This window comes from Daldinia vernicosa, assembly GCF_022497035.1.
Source record: "Daldinia vernicosa strain CBS 139.73 unplaced genomic scaffold F5Y00scaffold_70, whole genome shotgun sequence".
Classification (NCBI taxonomy): domain Eukaryota; kingdom Fungi; phylum Ascomycota; class Sordariomycetes; order Xylariales; family Hypoxylaceae; genus Daldinia; species Daldinia vernicosa.
Window position 1 is genome coordinate 112,061 of NW_025953986.1, and position 17,821 is coordinate 129,881.

General features: G+C 47.0%; 5 protein-coding genes across 5 annotated transcripts; 3 read left to right on the top strand and 2 right to left on the bottom strand.

The window, feature by feature from the left end:
• The first annotated feature begins 2,003 nt into the window (after positions 1 to 2,003).
• On the top strand, positions 2,004 to 3,175 carry F5Y00DRAFT_248286 (uncharacterized protein). The gene is made up of 2 exons (XM_048009415.1): positions 2,004 to 2,738; positions 2,799 to 3,175. The coding sequence occupies exons 1-2, from the start codon at positions 2,407 to 2,409 to the stop codon at positions 2,917 to 2,919; spliced, it is 453 nt and encodes a 150-aa protein (XP_047860587.1). The 5' UTR covers positions 2,004 to 2,406; the 3' UTR covers positions 2,920 to 3,175.
• Positions 3,176 to 4,930: 1,755 nt separating this feature from the next.
• Positions 4,931 to 8,722, top strand: F5Y00DRAFT_196508 (SNF2 family N-terminal domain-containing protein). The gene is made up of 2 exons (XM_048005270.1): positions 4,931 to 5,086; positions 5,150 to 8,722. The coding sequence occupies exons 1-2, from the start codon at positions 5,082 to 5,084 to the stop codon at positions 8,502 to 8,504; spliced, it is 3,360 nt and encodes a 1,119-aa protein (XP_047860588.1). The 5' UTR covers positions 4,931 to 5,081; the 3' UTR covers positions 8,505 to 8,722.
• Positions 8,723 to 8,726: 4 nt separating this feature from the next.
• Positions 8,727 to 11,334, bottom strand: F5Y00DRAFT_248293 (Ran-binding-domain-containing protein). Its single transcript, XM_048009416.1, has 3 exons — positions 10,996 to 11,334; positions 10,751 to 10,819; positions 8,727 to 10,661 (listed from the first exon to the last, which is right to left on the bottom strand). Exons 1-3 carry the CDS (start codon positions 11,104 to 11,106, stop codon positions 9,066 to 9,068), a joined length of 1,776 nt encoding a protein of 591 aa, XP_047860589.1. The 5' UTR covers positions 11,107 to 11,334; the 3' UTR covers positions 8,727 to 9,065.
• A 184-nt stretch (positions 11,335 to 11,518) lies between these two features.
• Positions 11,519 to 14,722, top strand: F5Y00DRAFT_248294 (P-loop containing nucleoside triphosphate hydrolase protein). Its single transcript, XM_048009417.1, has 3 exons — positions 11,519 to 12,294; positions 12,343 to 14,138; positions 14,193 to 14,722. The coding sequence occupies exons 1-3, from the start codon at positions 11,967 to 11,969 to the stop codon at positions 14,247 to 14,249; spliced, it is 2,181 nt and encodes a 726-aa protein (XP_047860590.1). The 5' UTR covers positions 11,519 to 11,966; the 3' UTR covers positions 14,250 to 14,722.
• Positions 14,723 to 15,594: 872 nt separating this feature from the next.
• On the bottom strand, positions 15,595 to 17,177 carry F5Y00DRAFT_248296 (2-nitropropane dioxygenase family oxidoreductase). The gene is made up of 3 exons (XM_048009418.1): positions 16,518 to 17,177; positions 16,028 to 16,433; positions 15,595 to 15,967 (listed from the first exon to the last, which is right to left on the bottom strand). The coding sequence occupies exons 1-3, from the start codon at positions 16,964 to 16,966 to the stop codon at positions 15,830 to 15,832; spliced, it is 993 nt and encodes a 330-aa protein (XP_047860591.1). The 5' UTR covers positions 16,967 to 17,177; the 3' UTR covers positions 15,595 to 15,829.
• Positions 17,178 to 17,821: the final 644 nt, after the last annotated feature.

A 17,821-nucleotide genomic window follows, 5' to 3' on the forward strand; every position in this document is an offset into this window, starting at 1 on the left:
TAGTTGTGAATATGTGTTTCATGGAGCGTAGCCTGGGAGATAGAAGAAAGGTTGAGAGATACCTAGGAGGTACCTAGGTAATTTACTCTGCCTATAGGGACGTATCGAGTAGTGTATAATAATACTGGGACGCGGAGACTTGCGCACGGTTAGTATCGCAAAGAAGATGTTCTACTTACTAACCGCCTTTACCATTGGTGCAACGGACCAACCAGAGGCGCTCCGGCTCCAATATACTTGACCGGAGTCGATTTCTCGAGAGCACAGTTGTCCTATCTAAGCAGGCGACTGATTCCTATTTGTTCTTTGTCGTCATCTCGACGTTGAGCGGGAGAGAATTTGTACGTAATTATGCAGCTTATTCCCTTCTATTATTGGGGGTCAGAGTTTCGTACCAGAGTATACTAGGTTAGGAGGTTATTATGTTCGAGACACTTTTCGATCCTCTAATTTAATATTATATTTTGAAGAAGACAATTGCTAACTCATGTTGTTTAAGTGGTTTGCAGCATACACTCAGCAGAGGACTTCTTCCACATCAAGCTCGCGATTCGAGAGCATGTAAAAGAGGGCGGCGTACCGGTGCAGGAAGAGGTCCTGATACATAACTGCCTGAGGAACGAGGTATGGGAGAACCATCGCAAACAGTTAACGGCGCACACTCTAGAAGAATCACTCTTTGTCTTCATTGGTGGTACAATAGCTATATATGCAGAGGCCGATATCCGCGCTGTTATGCTATCTAGTAAGTGCGAGTCGCCTTGTTCAGTCCCAATCAGCGCGACGGATCTTAGCGAAGTCCTCGACGAAACAGACGACAGTAACTACGTGGATGAGAGCGAGGAGAAGGAGCTCGAAGACTGGGACTCATCGAACGAGGAAGAAAAGAGTGGATGTAGCTTGGCTATAGGGGAAAACGCGGAGGGGCTCCAGAAATGGGACGTCAACAGCTCTGTTGAGAACTCGCAGACCCTGTCGTCTACACCATAGTCGTGTCAACCTCCTGACTTGGTGCCCCCTTTTCCCGTATGGTGGGGTTTAATAGTTCGTGTTCTCTCTTACTTAGGTTCGATTAATAAATAAACTATTGGAACATGTCATTTGTATATGTGGAAATACTTTTTAAAGCTACGGTGGGAAAAATGTATTTCGTGATGATACCAATAGAAATAAAACACAAGACAAATACGTTTAGCTTTTAATCTATCGTTCACTTGTATTGTTAGTTCATTAGGTGTTATACCTACCCTTAGGTACTTTTACTTTAATTATAAGTCATTAGTGGTATTCTCTGTTATTCTATTAGGAGTAGAAATGCATATGACATTGAGCGGATGTTGAAATAGGCTATTAAAAATGTAGCTAGACGATCTGGTTACGTATAATATTGATCTTTACCCACAAGTTGAAGGTAAACATCGGAAATCTCCAGCTACAAGTTTTCGAACCAAACAATCAAGGCAATGCCATTTCTCTTACCAAGAGTATGGTGCTGTAAGCTAGGATTGTGTTTAATGAATATGTGCGAGACTTCATAATAATTGAACTTGATAATAGTTCTCATCTTGACGGTACCCTTTTACATTCAAAGATAAATGCTCATATATCGGTGTTATTCGTACTCCTTTGCTTTTTCCCGTTCTGTGGCTTCAAGGAGGCGACGCTAAGCATTCTAGAGACATCTCCTGTCTTTGTCCCCACACGACGTCAAAGGCTGTTTCTACATTGAGGTCTTGGCTTCCTCGGGGGAGGCACACCGATGAGATCGGCATCTTTAGTCAGGCCACTACGTTGAGATCTATGGCTCGGGAGACGGGACCGTCTGTTAGGTAAACTCGGGACGAGTAGTGGAGACGGGGAGACCGGCAGTTGTTTAATCAGGGTCCAGAAGGCTGACAATACGAGCGACTAAGAGAATCAACGACATCCCTCTCCGGAAACGTTTCAGCTCAAATCGAGCCAATAATTACATCAACGATCTTATTCTCGACATTCTCTAGAACCTTTTTGGCCCGTGTTTCACACGTTATATGCTCTTCCCGGTCGAGCGGCTCGTATTCTACCCTGTAAGAGAAATACTAGCACAACTACAAAAGGGGAAATATCCCAAATTAGTAATGCTCGCGCCAGCTGAGGCTCCATAGGGCTTTGGAACTCGCATTGTATTGATGCAATGACGTCGATCCTATCGTGGCAGCTAGCATAGCTTATTTGCCTTCATGGAGATAGATGTCTTCTTCGTTGGAGCCCATAACCCACGAAGGGGTATAAAGAATCACACTCCCGCTGCTCTCCAGCTTGGTTTTTTTTCGTTCTTCATCAGACAGACGAAATCACCAATCTACCTACTCACTCACCTACTATATCTCCCACTTCTCGACTTCCAAACCCAACTAAACCATCAAGATGCGTTTCACCGCCACCGCAGTCACCGCCCTCCTCTTTGGAGCCAATGCTATGGCCCAAGACCTGAATTCCGAGGACGTTTCCATCGCCGACTTCATCGTCCATAAGGCGGGTGCCAGCGGTGGCTCTGCCGGCATTGTAGACGGTGTCTCCTTCAAGCTGACAGGAAACGACGCCACGGACCTCAGCTGCTCAGCCACTGCCGACCAGATCACCGACGGCGTGCCCACCGACGTCATTACTTGCGGCGACTCCAAGTACCGCTTCGCGCTTGTCGGAAGCCCCGACTACTCGACCTTTATTCTCCAGGTCTTCCACGAGCTCGGAACTGCGTAAGTTTTCTTTATCTTCGTACTACCCCAGATGCAGCCAAACTAATAATATTGAAACAGTTCCGGCTTGTCCGGCCAAGGCACCATTGGTACCTACTGCCGCTCAGGTGGCCTCGACAACGTGGTCTGCACCCAGGCCCAGTCCCCTACTACCATCCACCTCGACAGCCTTCCCCAGTAAAGGGGCTCGTCGAGCTCATGTTTGGAGGATATTGAAGCTTACGTGCGTATGAAGTATGAGAGGAAACCTTGGTGTTCGCCTGTAGATATGTATTTAGAGATAGTTTAGCACGCGAATCTATCGCGTCTTGCTTATAACTCTTATTTCCTGCGTGCTCGTTCGTGATTAGCGTTGTCTTTGATCATCAGGTTCTACCGATGGTCAACTTGATATTATGGCTCAATGTACGAAGGTTGGGGCCAAAAGTCTTGCACATGTCCAAATCTTGGCATCGATTTTCGTACGTTTCTTAACTTATTAATACTGTATTAGCCACACGTGAAGTTGAAGGTCGGATAGTGGCTTGTTTACTAAATTTAGGTGGCTTACCACTATATTTATTTGAGTAATGTTATTTCAATAGTAGTGGTATTTCAATAGTATTCAATTTCAAGGCTAAATCGGCAGTAGCCACATCATCCAGCCACAATTGGGAGTCACGCGGGAGTCGCATAAGTACTACATGTATTCCCATACAAACTTTCCTGGCCGCGCATGTATCTTTTATGTTAACCACGCGTAATCCCCAATCTTTTAAGATGCACCTACATGTAGCAAGCAGCCTTATATAATATAGCTACCATGTTTTCAGCTTTTTTACCTCGCAATGATTGTATGCGACCGTATAATCCTTTAATAGATGTATGCGACCGAGTAAAAGCAGTATAATAAGACGTATGGGCCTTGCATCTTAATTAAATTGAATTGAATAAGAGGCTGTACGAGAGGGTATAAGATAAGGGTATTGCTAGGTATTATAAAGCATGTACAAGATGAATGAACATAAGGTACGAAAAGATACTAGAAAAATTGTATGGCGGGGTACGTACCTGCGGTTTGCCCCACTTTGACTGTGGCTACTGCTTGAAATTGAATACTATTGAAATACCACTACTATTGAAATAACATCACTCTATATTTATGGCGATATTAGCCACTATAGCTTAAATAAGAGCAACACTAAATAGGCAGTACGACCCGTACTAAGTAGGCAGTATGCGGGGTTGTCATGTACCACCAAGTACCTCGCCCCTCATACAAATTCGCTACTATACACTTGTACTATCTGGCAAGTCTTAACCACCCCACCTTTCAAAGGATGCACGCCCTCCCATTGGCTAAATTCCACACCGCCTGCCTGGCAATACCCTTATCTCGCACCTTATCTCGCACCTTATCTCTTACAACCTGTCGTACAGCCTCTTGTTCAATTCAATTCAATTCAATTCAATTTAATTCAATTACAACGCAAGGCCCATACGTCTTACTATATTGCTTTTACTCGGTCGCATGCGTCAATCAAATCGCATGCAGTCATTTCGAGGTAAAAAGGCTGAAATCGAGGTCCTAATGTAAGGTCTGGAGGTAAGTATGAGGCTGTATTGCACGAGGCTTTGGGGAGATTAGCAGGTTTGGCAGCGCTATCATAAAAGGTACATGCGCGGCTAGGTGAATTGTATGGGGGATACAAGTAGTACTTGTGCGATACCTGCCGACCCCGCTATCCATGCAATTATGCGGTAGATACTGCCTACCTAGTACGCCCCATACTGCCTATTTAGTGTTGCTCTTAAATAAGACCGTGCAGTCTCTTTTTACTCGCACGTGGCTTTGCCAAGCTTAGATGTGCAAGACTTTTGGCCCCAACCTTCGTATATATCTAAGCATAAAGCTTTTTATTTGAATTATGTGGCCATTGAATATGAGTGGTACATGTAGTGAGTGTTACTGACTCTTGAAAAATACTGAAATAAATTGCAAATCAGTTAAGTCACTGAAGTATATTAGGTAGGTACATATATACATGTTACATAGGTACATATGTGTGGCTAATGAGACGGCTGCCTGGAATTCGTGGCTCAAAAGAGGGGAGATAATGGGACCGATAAGGTTTTGGTTGGCCGGGCAAATTATGTCATTAGGTGGTGCAGAGTAAACAACATTTCCACATTTCCTTAAGCATAAGGCAGCAGTTGACGCTTTGCTTTAAAAACTAAACAACGCCCTTTGACGTTGGAGAGCATAGGTACAGTACCTTATGCAATAAATAAATTTGTTACTTTTTAAAATTGAATTACTCCTCCAGCTTCGGTTATTAGGCAGTTAGACTTTGGATAACTTTCATGAGGTCTGTTTATTAACCCATCGTGAACCCCCCACTTCGCAACCCGAGTACTCACGGCCAAGGCAGAAAACCCGGTGATCACTTTGGAGTTAGACCTAGAAACGACCTTAAGTCGGCTGATACGCCTCTTTTGAGTGAAAAAAGGCAGGCTGAACATACTACATGGACAGAGAGTTGGATTGCAACTAGCCGCATCGGACCATCGCGATCTAGTCCAACCAAGACACGAAATCGACACACGAAAGACGATTTTCAAATTAGAATAGACGGCGAGGAGATAACAAATTCGATTACAACCGATTCCGACCCTATAGCACTGCCTTGGTGGAATTATTCAACCATGGTCAAGGAGCAAGCTCCGCCTAAGGCGCCATTGCGTCCATTAAGTTCTAACAAAACAAATGGCAATACGCAAACCCAGACTTCAAGTGAGCCCGACCAGAAAGTACCTGGATTTGGGAATATGAGTGCGGGAGGCTTCACATCCGTTAACAACTCTGCGGCTACAAACGCGGCCTCGAAGCCTGCCGTTAAATCACGAGTACTCTCAGGAAACATGGAAGACAAATACGCAAACCTCTTTATTCAACCCAAGAACCGTCCAGAGCACCATCGCCCTCAACGAATCACGGGCCCATTGCAGCCTTCTTATAAGGATAAGAAGCCGCCCCCAGCCCCTATGTTCAACACAATGCAACCCGACCCGGCAGGTTCGGCTAGTAACCCGATCTCGGTTCCGGATGGCGCCCCAGTTTCGATATACAGTCAACCTGGAGTTTTCTCCACATATGTTGACCCTAAAAAAGCTGCTGCTGACATCAAAGCCTTACTTGAGGGCTCCATAGAAGACGAGGAAGGCGAGGAGGCGAAAGAAGAAGATGGTGAAGATAAGTCACGCGTGGAAGGACTCAGTGTTCGACTCCTACCGCATCAGGTCGAGGGAGTAGAGTGGATGAAAGGTCGCGAACTGGGTCCCGTAAAGAAGGGTAAAGTACCCAAGGGTGGTCTTCTTGCAGACGATATGGGCCTAGGAAAGACATTGCAGTCTATAGCGCTGATTCTAGGCAACAAGAAGCCAGCAGATAAGCACCCAGGAGTTGAAAAGACAACTCTAGTCGTTGCACCTTTGGCTCTCATCCGTCAGTGGGAGGCGGAGTTGAAGGAGAAGGTGACTGAATCCCACAAGTTGAAGGTCCTTGTGCATCACGGCCCGCAACGTACCAAGAGGTTTGAAGACCTCCGTCGATACGATGTAGTCATCACCACCTACCAGATTCTCGTATCTGAACATGGCCACACCACAGATACCCTAAAAACCGGCTGTTTCGGTTTGCATTGGTACCGCGTCATCTTAGATGAAGCACACACGATCAAGAATAGGAACGCCAAGGCCACAAAGGCCTGCTACGAACTCCGAAGCGTATATCGTTGGTGTTTATCAGGCACGCCAATGCAAAACAACTTGGATGAATTGCAAAGTTTAGTGAAGTTTCTCAGAATCAAACCTTACGACGATCTTCGAGAGTGGAAGGATCATTTTGAAATACCGATGAAGGGTGGTAAGGGAGATGTCGCAATGCGACGTCTTCATAGCCTGCTGCAGTGTTTCATGAAACGAAGAACCAAAGATATCCTAAAGAAGGCCGGTGCTCTTAATGCTAATGGAAAGCCAACTAAAGAGGGCGAGGAGAGCACATCAAGCTTTAAGGTCACGGAGCGAAAAGTCGTAACGGTCGCCGCCGAGTTCACACCAGCAGAGAGGCGGTTTTACGATAGACTGGAAAAGCGAACAGATAAGAGTATCGAGGCAATGATGAAAAGTAAGCTTAATTATGCTAGCGCCTTGGTACTTCTCCTGCGTTTAAGACAGGCCTGCGATCACCCAAAATTAGTTGAAGGCAAGCTCGAAAAGGACAAGGACGCCTTATCTGAGGAAACGAAGCCAAAGAAGAATGAAGCAGACGTCGACGCCCTTGCAGACCTTCTTGGTGGACTAGACGTTGAGACGAAGCACTGCGACATATGTGGCTGGGAGCTTGACCGCGAAAGCCGCCAGCCCGGCACAGACAAATGCAAAGCTTGCTACGAAGATTTAGAGTACTTTAAGCATCACGAAGATGGTGGACAGCTAAAAGCACCAAAGACGAGAACAAGAAAAAAGAAGACCAAGACCAAGGTTAAGAAGGTGGTAGTTGAAAAAGTCAAGGCTGAGGTTGTCAAGAAGCGTAAACCCAGGAATCGCCGTGCAATTCTCGATAGCGACGATGAGGACGAAGAGGCAGATTGGATCGTCTCTGACGACGAGCAGGGTCCACTACGCTTGGGAAAAGCAGGTGGCACGGATGATGAGAATGCCGAGGGCGATGGCGAGACTATCAACTCAGACGATTCGGAAGAAGAGGAAACGCAAGATGGTAGCCAGCTAGGCAGCTTCATTGTAGACGATGGGAAGGATACGAAGCCTGAAGAGCTACAGCGGGCTTTGGAAGAATCAGATACCGAGGACGAATCCATCTCAGTGATTCAATCTAAGATGCGCCGAACAAAACTAAAAGATAGCGAAGACGAGAGCGAGGAAGGCGATGAAGAGGACGAAGCGGAAGACGCGGACTCGGAATCACAATCCGATTCTGAAGCTGATGATACGGGTATATCAGAGTCCGAAATCGTCTCAGATTCTGAAGACGACGTCGTCTACTCCCGCTCTGGCCGGGAGAAGGAGAAGACACCCCACGTGCTCGCGTCAGCCAAAATCCGCCAGCTCATCACGTTGCTCCAAAAGGAAGTGCACGAACACAAATTCATCGTCTTCTCGCAGTTCACCAGTATGCTCGACCTAGTGGAACCCTTCTTCCGCAAGGAAGGTATCAAGTACACGCGATACGATGGGAGCATGAAGAACGACGCGCGAGAGGAGGCACTAAACAGTTTGCGAAATGACCCGCGAACCAGAGTCCTCCTTTGCTCGCTGCGGTGCGGTGCGCTGGGCCTTAACCTTACTGCGGCCAGCCGCGTCATCATCCTCGAGCCTTTCTGGAACCCATTCGTCGAGGAGCAGGCTATAGACCGAGTGCACCGGCTGACGCAGACCGTCGACGTAGTCGTATACAAACTAACGGTCGAGAACAGCGTCGAAGAACGTATCCTAGAGCTCCAGGAAAAGAAACGACTCCTCGCTGAGGCTACCATCGAAGGCGGCGCTCGCAAGGAGAGCCTCAAACTCGGCATCAAGGAGATGATGGACCTATTTAAACATGTCGGCCGTGGTAGCACCGGAGGCGACTACAGTGATGACGACGAGAGGTTCAATAGCGTTGTGCGCCAGGACGTCACGAGGTCGCTTGCGGCTATGCGAAGTAAGAACTCTAGCTCAAAAGCCTCGCGCGGGAATGAAAGCTCGGTTTACGGACGTCGGTGGTAAGGGCAATACTCGGGTGACGAGTACGCTAGGTCCCGGCGGCGTTTAGAGGACAGCTTTGCTAGCTGGCTAGTTGAGGATGCTACTCTTTGCCAGGCCAGTATTTGATGAATTGTATAATGAGTATCGGATTAATACGATGGGAGTGTGCGTGCAGATTATAGGGGTTCGGATGGTCTGGTTTTATTCACCTTTGGTTAGAATTGCTAGGAGAATACACTTATTCTTCATCCGACCTAAGTCTTCAAATAAGAGCATATACGCGCGAAAATCATCACTAAATTCGTGATAAATGAGGGTAAAGAATTTCTTGATTATATGGTCAATTTGCATTTGGACTTTGCATTACGATTAGTTGTCTCGTGCATTGCCTTGTGAATTGTCTTGCCCGTTATGCCAAACCCCGGTCTTTGCACCTTTTTACATGAGTCTATCTACTCAGTCTACTTGCAAGCCGAAGAACCAACTTTATAGATTCAACTCCGTTGTGTAGGTATTTATTAGCCCGGGAAAAATGCTAATCACATCCAAGACCCTGCCAGCGCTAAAAGTATTATCTCGATTTCAGTTCCGCTCCCTACTAAGGCTGCGATGAACTGGCGCATCAGCATCAGCTCGCGAGACCGACTCGTCAAGGTAGAATTTCAGTACGTGGTCTGGGATGGCAAGGTGTGTAGTCTGCTCGAACTCCTGCAGGCTTGTCAAGCGGAGCATCATTTCAAGGAGTGAAAGCGAGGTGTGGATGGCGCCGAAGGGTGATCGTTCAAGTAGGTCTTCGTCGAATTTCCCGTTGTCGGGGATGAGTGCGCCGTCTGAGGTTCTAGAGGATGACCGTGAGGGTGTAGAGGCTATGCTCATTCGGTTGAGCTGGGTTACTAGATTTGAATCGGCGGATGGACGCGTGCTGTTTTTCAGCCGGCGGGGGATGTTGGAGCTTGAATGTTGATCTTTTCCTATTCTATATTCATGTTCGTCTTCAGGCGTGTGGTCATCCTCATCATCTGTGGTGCCATCGTCGTCGTCATCGTCCATTTCGTAAACCTCTAGAGCTATCCAAGCAGGATCAAGGTCCTGTGGAAGCCTCCAAGAATCAGAAGACATCTCGGATTGAAGTTTATGTGCTGTTCGTGTACCAGCCTTGGTGATCACGATTTCTTGGCGAAGTTGCCGGTCTATTTCGTCCTGAGAATCGCCCTCTAAAGTGCCGTCAGATACGATACTCTCGTCTAGGCCTTCGATTAGATGTTGTTGGTCCTCCGGAAGTATATCGGGTTGTTGCCCCTGATTCGGAGGTATAGCCTTTACGTCTCTTTTAAGTAATAATACGGGGCTACTCGAGGCGCCATCTTCATTATTTATGTTCAAAATCCGTCCAACATCTGCATAGAACATCTTTGAAATCTGGTGGACTGGAATAAATTCTCGTATCCCAGCATTGGGGACGCCCTCGTAAGAACTTGGACGAGGACTGCCGTCTTCGACTGTGTGGACGCGTCCGTCATCCAGGTCCTCCACAATTTGAAGTTGGTACGCATAGCTTACATAAGAGGTGTTATGCTCTATGTTGCTATTGATTCCAGGGAAATTATCCTCGAGTGGTATCCTACGGAGCCGGACTCGGGCTTTATGGATTACTTCCTGCCATACCGGTTTACGCTGTCCCTCTTCTATGCCGTACGGCTCTGCCGTATCTTCAGGAGAAGCATGGGCACGAAATAACATGTAGATAGACAGCATAAAGTCTGGGCCGATCTGCATGGGCCTGCCTGGGTTGAGAATGTACTGAGTATCGCCAACATTCACAAGCATGCTAGCCTGTAATAAACGGGAGGGTGAAAAAGCCGATTGTTGGGTTTGAATACCTCCAATTGCAGACACCCAAAGGTTGATGAGAGGTATGGAATCATCAATGTCTTCGATTAGCTGTTTGATGTCTGTAATGATGCTCTTCACTTCGATACTACGCATAGAAGCAGTAGCAGCGGGGCCCTTAGCTTTTCCATTTTGGCGAGATTGGTCTGCTAAGGCAGCAGCTTCGAGACGTTTTCCCAGCGAGTCAACATTGGCCCGTAGTTCTTGTGCTGTCTGAACTACGGCTTCTAAAGTTGAGTTCCCTCGAGCATAACGAAACTCGATAGATTCGAGTATAGGGGAGATGAGCTATTGGAGAGGTTAGCGACGGTTGATGAAATTAACACACGACAAGAGTGTATCGGTGAGGAGCCTACATTCAGCTAAATATGACTTACCTCGATCTTGCGAGCCAACCGTCGTTGTAGGTGGCTCAATTCGGCCCGTAGAGGGTCGTCGTCAACGGTCTAGATAACATTAGATTAGGTTAGCTTGGGTACATAATAAGATATGAGGTATGAGGTATGAGGTATGAGGTATAATAAGATGTAGGGGATATAAGGTAATAATGCTTAATGAGGTTGAAATAAGAAGTTGAGGTGATAAATAAAATAATGAAGTAAATAATGTAAATAATTCATACTTTAAGTAATCTTGAACCTTGCTGGACGACATAAGTTGAAGTTAAAGCGAGACAAGACCTGATAGCGTAATTGGTAGCGTGGTAGGATAGCTTGGCTAGGAATGCATCCATGGCAGAGTATCATCAGTGCATGTAACTCAAGATTAGGCGGTAATTTGTTTATTATTGTCTTTCTCCAATGTCTTGCTCCAACCGCATCCGCAAAAAGGTATGCATGCATGAAAATGAAAAACTGTTAGATTGCCCCCCATGAAGGGCAATGAGTAATGCCTTAAAAGGTAGATGTCCGTGCTTGGAATGAATATGCATGAATTCACGGCCGTAGTAGTAAAGTTGAGGTTGATTATGTTTAAAGGTGAACGGAACGCGTACATACCGGACATACGAAGCTCGATTATCCAATGTAGTTAATAAACGGAAAGTCTAATGTTTGTTTAGTACATAACTCGTGTTGATATCCTTATCGTATCTATCGTATCTATCTATGTAAAAGTAAAAGCGCACAAACTAATAAAATTCCACAGTTTATTACTGAAAACAGCACGGTTGCCTGAATTGACGTGCATGCCTAATACTTAGTTTAGGTACAATTCATACTTCCTTCTCCGTCATTGGCGGGGCAAAAATCTCTCTCACCCCGCTAAAGCTGCAACACTTCTTTGACTTTGCCGCAACACCGCGACGCTACAACGCAATAACCAAAGTCTGATATTAGGTTTTAGGCACAGGGCACAGCCTTACCGGTGAGTCAAGACGTCAATACTAGACGTTTGACTTGCTATTTATTTTGTCCTTCATTGCCAATATCCACAATAACGTGAAATTTCACGGTCGCACAACTACGAATTGCTAGCCCTCAAATTCCTGACATCTGACGTCCAATTTTCTTCCTCGATACAACCCGTCGATTTCGAACCTTTTCCCATAAATATTATCGACGATACATAGGAACTTATATAGTAATTGGAACCATGGCCGATCTCAACTCTTGGGAGGACGATCCTGCTGCCCAGGACGACAATTTGTCGAGGCAGGCTCAGCAGCTGAACCTCAATAACCAACCTCAGAACCCCGCCGCCGCATCATTCCGACCTGGCGCTGCGTCCTTTCAACCTACTGCCCAGTCTTTCCAACCAGGCCAAGGTTATGGTGGTGGCTATGCTCCCAACTATCAGCAAGGTTACTATGGCGGTGGCCAGAATTACTACCCTCAATATGGTGGACCTCAAGCCGGCTACGGTCAATACGGCCAGGGATATGGTAACGTCTACGGACAAGGTGGATATAACCAAGGATACGGTATTATCTACACTCCAGGTGATATTGTTATTTACTAACATTAGTAAGGGCAACAACAGCAACAGCAACACCAGCAATATGCTCAATATCAGCAGCCTCAATCCCAACAGAAATCTCAGCAACAAGCCCAGCAACCCCAAGCTGTGCCTACCATTGCTAAGCGAGGCGACCAAGGCGCATCTACTACTACTGCTACGCCCACCTCTACTACTTCCGACGCACCTAAGCCAGTAGCTAAGCAAGAAGGAGGAACTAAAGTCTTGAGCATAGGTGGAGACCCTCCGAAGCCTAAGGCCGCTAAGGTCCTGTCGATCGGTGTTCCCGCACCGCCAAAAGACGAGCCCAAGTCCGAGAAAGCCGACAAGGAAGCATCTGCCGACGCCGGTTCTAAATTAACAGCAACCAAAGCCATTGAGAAGACTGGCGAGCCTACCAAGTCGCCCAAGACTGCAAGTGGCAAGACATCACCAACGCCCTCATCCGGGCGCTCGAGCCCTTCCAGGGCAAGCAAAGCAGCTGCCCGCGACGCCGACGCCGTCGCCAACGAACAGGCCGCTGACGTCGATGAAGAGACCCTGAAGGAAATCTACGGAAAGGAACATATCAATATCATCTTCATTGGTCACGTTGATGCTGGCAAGTCGACCCTCGGTGGTTCTATTCTATACGCGACTGGTATGGTCGATGAACGTACGATGGATAAATACAAGCGTGAAGCGAAAGACCTGGGCCGAGAAACATGGTACCTATCCTGGGCTCTTGATTTGACCAAAGAAGAACGATCGAAGGGAAAGACAGTCGAAGTCGGTAGAGGGTTCTTCGAAACTGAGAAGCGGCGATATAGCATTCTAGATGCCCCCGGCCACAAGACTTATGTCCCGAGCATGATCGGAGGTGCTTCCCAGGCAGATATCGGCATCCTCGTTATCAGTGCGCGCAAGGGAGAGTACGAAACCGGTTTTGAGAAAGGTGGGCAGACCCGCGAGCATGCCATGCTTGCCAAGACCCAAGGTGTCAATAAACTCGTCGTTGTTATTAACAAGATGGACGATCCTACCGTCAACTGGTCCGAAGAGAGATACAAGGAATGTACTACCAAACTAGCACAGTTCCTTAAGGGCACTGGATACAACCTAAAAACTGACGTCTTCTTCATGCCCATCGCCGCCCAACAAACGATGGGTATCAAAGATCGTATCCCGCCAGGGGTTTGCCCTTGGTACGATGGACCTTCCCTGTTAGAATATCTCGATAACATGCAAGCCCTTGAACGCAAGACCAACGCGCCGTTCATGATGGCAATTAGCGGAAAGTATAAGGATATGGGTACCATGGTTGAAGGCAAGATTGAAGCCGGTGTTTGCAAGAAGGGTATGAGCTTGATCATGATGCCGAATAAAGAGAAGGTCGAAATTGCGGCTCTCTATGGTGAGACAGAAGATGAGATACAGATTGCTCAATGCGGTGACCAAGTCCGAATACGCCTTCGAGGTATTGAAGAAGATGACATCTCAGCCGGTTTCGTGCTCTGCTCGCCGAAACGTCTCGTTCATAACGTATCGGCTTTCGAGGCCCAGATCAGAATTCTCGAACTGAAGAGCATTCTCAGTGCCGGCTTCAACTGTGTCCTACACGTTCATTCCGCAGTCGAAGAAGTAACTTTTGCCGCATTATTGCACAAGCTACAGAAGGGAACAGGCAGGAAGAGCAAGGTACCGCCGACGCATGCGAAGAGGGGTGACAGCATAATCGCCAGGATGCAAGTTACGGGTGGCGCCGGTTCGGTCTGCGTCGAAAGATTTGAGGATTACCCGCAAATGGGCCGCTTCACCTTGAGAGACCAAGTACGTTATTCTTTCGGTTATTGCTTATTTCTAAATATTAACTAACTTACTCAGGGTCAAACTATTGCTATCGGCAAAATCACCAAGCTTATCACGGATGATTCCGCTTAGAGATCGAGAAACCAGAGTGATGAAGCCTAAGGACGATAGCTACGGCTTGATATAGTCGCCACAAGATTAGAAGAAGGAAGGGAAGGCTTCATTTGATGGAAGACCCCGAAGGGGCTTGTGGGCAATGCCACCCGTTCATAATGAATTGTTTATAACTCATTACATGGGCATGAAGCGGCGGAAATAGACCTACATATACTCAATAAAAGCCACTCCCTCCGAAGCAAAATATTAATTGTCATTTCTTTAAGCTTAATAGAGTGATGAAAAATCGGAAGGAATTTTGAAATTCCTTCTTATGGACCGGTTATTCTGGGGTTTTGGCGGGACAATCCCTTACTCTACCCGGTTAAGACGTACGCTTTCTACATATATCTCTTCTATTCAAAGACCTATCTCCTTTCCTTATTTTTAATCAAGGTGGAATACACGGTGGTGTGTGTATTAGCCATAGCGACAATAGTATTAATTCCGTGTGTTAATTCTACAGTCTTCTCGATAGCGACGTAAGTTCGATGTCAGACTATAATAATGCCGATTCGATCTACTGTTAATTCAAATGGCATGTGATCTCACATATTATAAACGTACAGGGCTGTTATGATATCGCCTCGGCTTCTGCGGGGGGATCACACGCACCCGACGATACGAGCAGCGAACATTCCGGGCTGACAGAAAGGGGTGGTCAGCACTTAATCGCGTACATGGACGACGCTTACGAACGGTGCAGGTATATATCATCGGGAGCTAGAGTATTACGTGACCATCCTTCGCGCAGATCGAAGCGTGTCTTACCCGCAGCAGGATATTATTGTTGGGCACATGGATCGCTTATCGACACCGGCTTAGGCTCTCGATCTTGCTTAGTGCCGGGCATATGATCCGCGGATCTAATAACGGGGGTTTCTTCCGCGGCCCCCCCTTCCACGCAATACCTACGCTGCAGGTGAGCGGATAGGGAGGAAGCCGGTGGACTTGGTTGAAACTGGGTCCTCGGGAACGTAACTAACTCCACCCTCGTGCCGTTGAGGACTCGAGATGTGTTGTGTCGTGCCGTAGTAACCTCGTGTGCGGGCGCGTAAGGGTCGATCCTATAGGGTCTGGGCTCTGTGCGGCATTGCTCTACTTTTATGTTATACAGTTCTGTGCTTGTGGTGCATTCGGCAGAAGTGGAGGCAGGGACTGCCGGCTCGGTTCGTGAGAACCATGTTGTGGAGATTCGTGATGATATGACAGGTAAGTTACTAGAGCGACGCCCCGTCCGGAAATAAGAAGTGATACTAGTAGAAATGTTCTAGTGCCATATCGATGTCATACATGTTTCAGTTTTGGCCTCAAAGGCGTTCTTGGGGGAATATTGGGGAAAGGGGGTTGTAGTTTATGATATACTAAGGTGTTGTATTCTTATCACAAGATCTCATAACACTAATATCACTATTTGATGAAGCATCGAGGATAGCTAAATTCCCATAATGCAACAAGTAAAATAACGCCACTGGCCCATGGATATAAGACATTGTAATAGGACATCGTAATAGCAATTGCAATGATAACAAGAACATGCTACACAGATAGCCCCTTCACAGCTTGCTTTGAGGTTTGGTTAATGCAAGTTTCGAGGTGAGCGTTTCTTCTGCCTCCTTCTCGATTCTAGTCAGCAAGGCAGCACATGTCGGTATGTCATGGATAAGACCAATAACCTGCCCAGCAGTCCAGACCTATCATCCAACTTGGTTAGCAATCTTAACGGGGAGAAGGGGAAGTTCTGTGTGACTTACGCCAAATTCAGGATCTCCATTTATGAAGACTTCCCGGCCTCGTTTGCCACTCACCAAGGGGGCAATTTCGGCAAATTCGCCCGTCTTACTCTCCTTTTCGGTCTTGACAATCTGGTCGGTGACCTTGTTGCGATACAGCCGGGTAGTATTGGTCCAGCGGCGCATTACCAAAGCTGTGTCAGTTTCCTGGGCCTTGACGATCTGCTCCTTGATGTTCTGGTGGATGGGCGCCTCGACGGTGCACATGAAGCGGGTGCCCATGTTGATACCTTCGGCACCAAGACATAGGGCGGCTGCTAGACCTTGGCCATCGGCGAAACCTCCCGAAGCGATGAAGGGCACCTTGAGTGTCTGACGCGCCTTGGTGAGTAAGATAAAGTTGGTGATGTCTGACTCGCCCACGTGTCTGCCCATCACGACGCGCGTTTTAGCTATGCAAACGACTAAAGCGAGTAAAGGCCCTGATAACGGGGCTTATTGGTGGACTTACCCTGCGCATTCGAAACCATCTATGGAAAGGAAATCGACACCGAGCTTGACAGCGCTCTGTGCGTGCCTGATTGTGGTGCATTTGTGGAGGATAATGATGCCAGCCTTCTTCAGCTTGGAAATAATAGGACCAGGGCTGTTACCAGCAGTCTCGACTATCTTGACGCCCTCGTCGATGACGACTTGGGCGTAGGCGGCATAGTCTGGGGGTACAAGAGTAGGCAGCAGTGTGATATTGACGCCGAAGGGATTCTTGGTCATCTTTCTACACCGCCGAATTTCACTTCTCAGATCCTCGGGTGACGGCTGGGTGAGAGCTGTGAGGATACCCAAGCCTCCCGCGTTGGAAACAGCAGCGGCCAACTCAGCATATCCAACATGCTGCATGCCACCTTGTACGACAGGAATCTTGATGCCCAGGCGGCGCGTCAGCTCGGTGTCGAAAGGCATCTTCGCGTTATGACTGGCCGCCTTGTGTTAATCACTGATTACAAACTATACTTTTATCCCGAGAGCCACAATGTAATTGTGCTACTATTACGGCGGAGTTGAGGAGGAGGAGATGTGGTGAATTAATAATGCATAGGTTAGGTAGAATCTTGATTGAATTGAATGTTGATAACATATGTAGAAAGACCGCGACGAAACCCGGACGCTTATAAGAATGGAACGGCGAAGGAGGTTGTAAGATGCCGAGGTAGGCTATTCCCCGGACCCATATATTAAGCCATGACTAGTAACATTAGGTACCTTAAGTACATACCTCCAGCTACCTTACATATGTGAAGCAGGTCACAGTATGTATAGTTGACCTTGGGTAATCTGGAATGTATAGACTGATTTATTTACAGTTAAGATAATTAATTTATTCACGAGCACTATTTAATATTTTAAGTGTTTAATTATTCTTAATTGCTAGGTTAAGTTGTTGTACATGTAGCAACTTAAGTTCCAACCAGTAGTTATAATATGTAATTCCTTCAATTCTGGCGCGCCGGGATTCATACTATACTACCTCTGTCCCAATCGGGGGAAATAAATACATAGATAGAAAGAGACCCTCGGTAAACCCGGGCATGCATGTGCTGGCGCCCACGTGCAGTGCAAACGGAATCCGGGGTTATCTGTGGCCGAACTTTACTATGGTTTTCAAGGTTATAGTGGGGAACCCTCAGCTCTTGACATCGGAATTCGTTCCTTTCATATTCCTTTCGTATTAATGCAACCTCCAAGTCAGATTGATGCATCTTGATTTCACAACAAAACCTACAGACCTCAACTTTAGCAACTACCTATGGCTTAAGA

Excerpts from the sequence above, each read along its gene's own strand:
- F5Y00DRAFT_248286 (XM_048009415.1), top strand. The coding sequence starts at position 2,407 with ATGCGTTTCACCGCCACCGCAGTCACCGCCCTCCTCTTTGGAGCCAAT. Across the intron at positions 2,739-2,798 it reads TTCCACGAGCTCGGAACTGC|TTCCGGCTTGTCCGGCCAAG; the intron begins GTAAGTTTTCTT and ends ATATTGAAACAG.
- F5Y00DRAFT_248293 (XM_048009416.1), bottom strand. The coding sequence starts at position 11,106 with ATGGATGCATTCCTAGCCAAGCTATCCTACCACGCTACCAATTACGCT. Across the intron at positions 10,820-10,995 it reads AAGGTTCAAGATTACTTAAA|ACCGTTGACGACGACCCTCT; the intron begins GTATGAATTATT and ends AATGTTATCTAG. Across the intron at positions 10,662-10,750 it reads GGTTGGCTCGCAAGATCGAG|CTCATCTCCCCTATACTCGA; the intron begins GTAAGTCATATT and ends CCTCTCCAATAG.
- F5Y00DRAFT_248294 (XM_048009417.1), top strand. The coding sequence starts at position 11,967 with ATGGCCGATCTCAACTCTTGGGAGGACGATCCTGCTGCCCAGGACGAC. Across the intron at positions 12,295-12,342 it reads TGGATATAACCAAGGATACG|GGCAACAACAGCAACAGCAA; the intron begins GTATTATCTACA and ends AACATTAGTAAG. Across the intron at positions 14,139-14,192 it reads GCTTCACCTTGAGAGACCAA|GGTCAAACTATTGCTATCGG; the intron begins GTACGTTATTCT and ends TAACTTACTCAG.
- F5Y00DRAFT_248296 (XM_048009418.1), bottom strand. The coding sequence starts at position 16,966 with ATGCCTTTCGACACCGAGCTGACGCGCCGCCTGGGCATCAAGATTCCT. Across the intron at positions 16,434-16,517 it reads GATGGTTTCGAATGCGCAGG|ACACGTGGGCGAGTCAGACA; the intron begins GTAAGTCCACCA and ends CGTGATGGGCAG. Across the intron at positions 15,968-16,027 it reads ATGGAGATCCTGAATTTGGC|GTCTGGACTGCTGGGCAGGT; the intron begins GTAAGTCACACA and ends GTTGGATGATAG.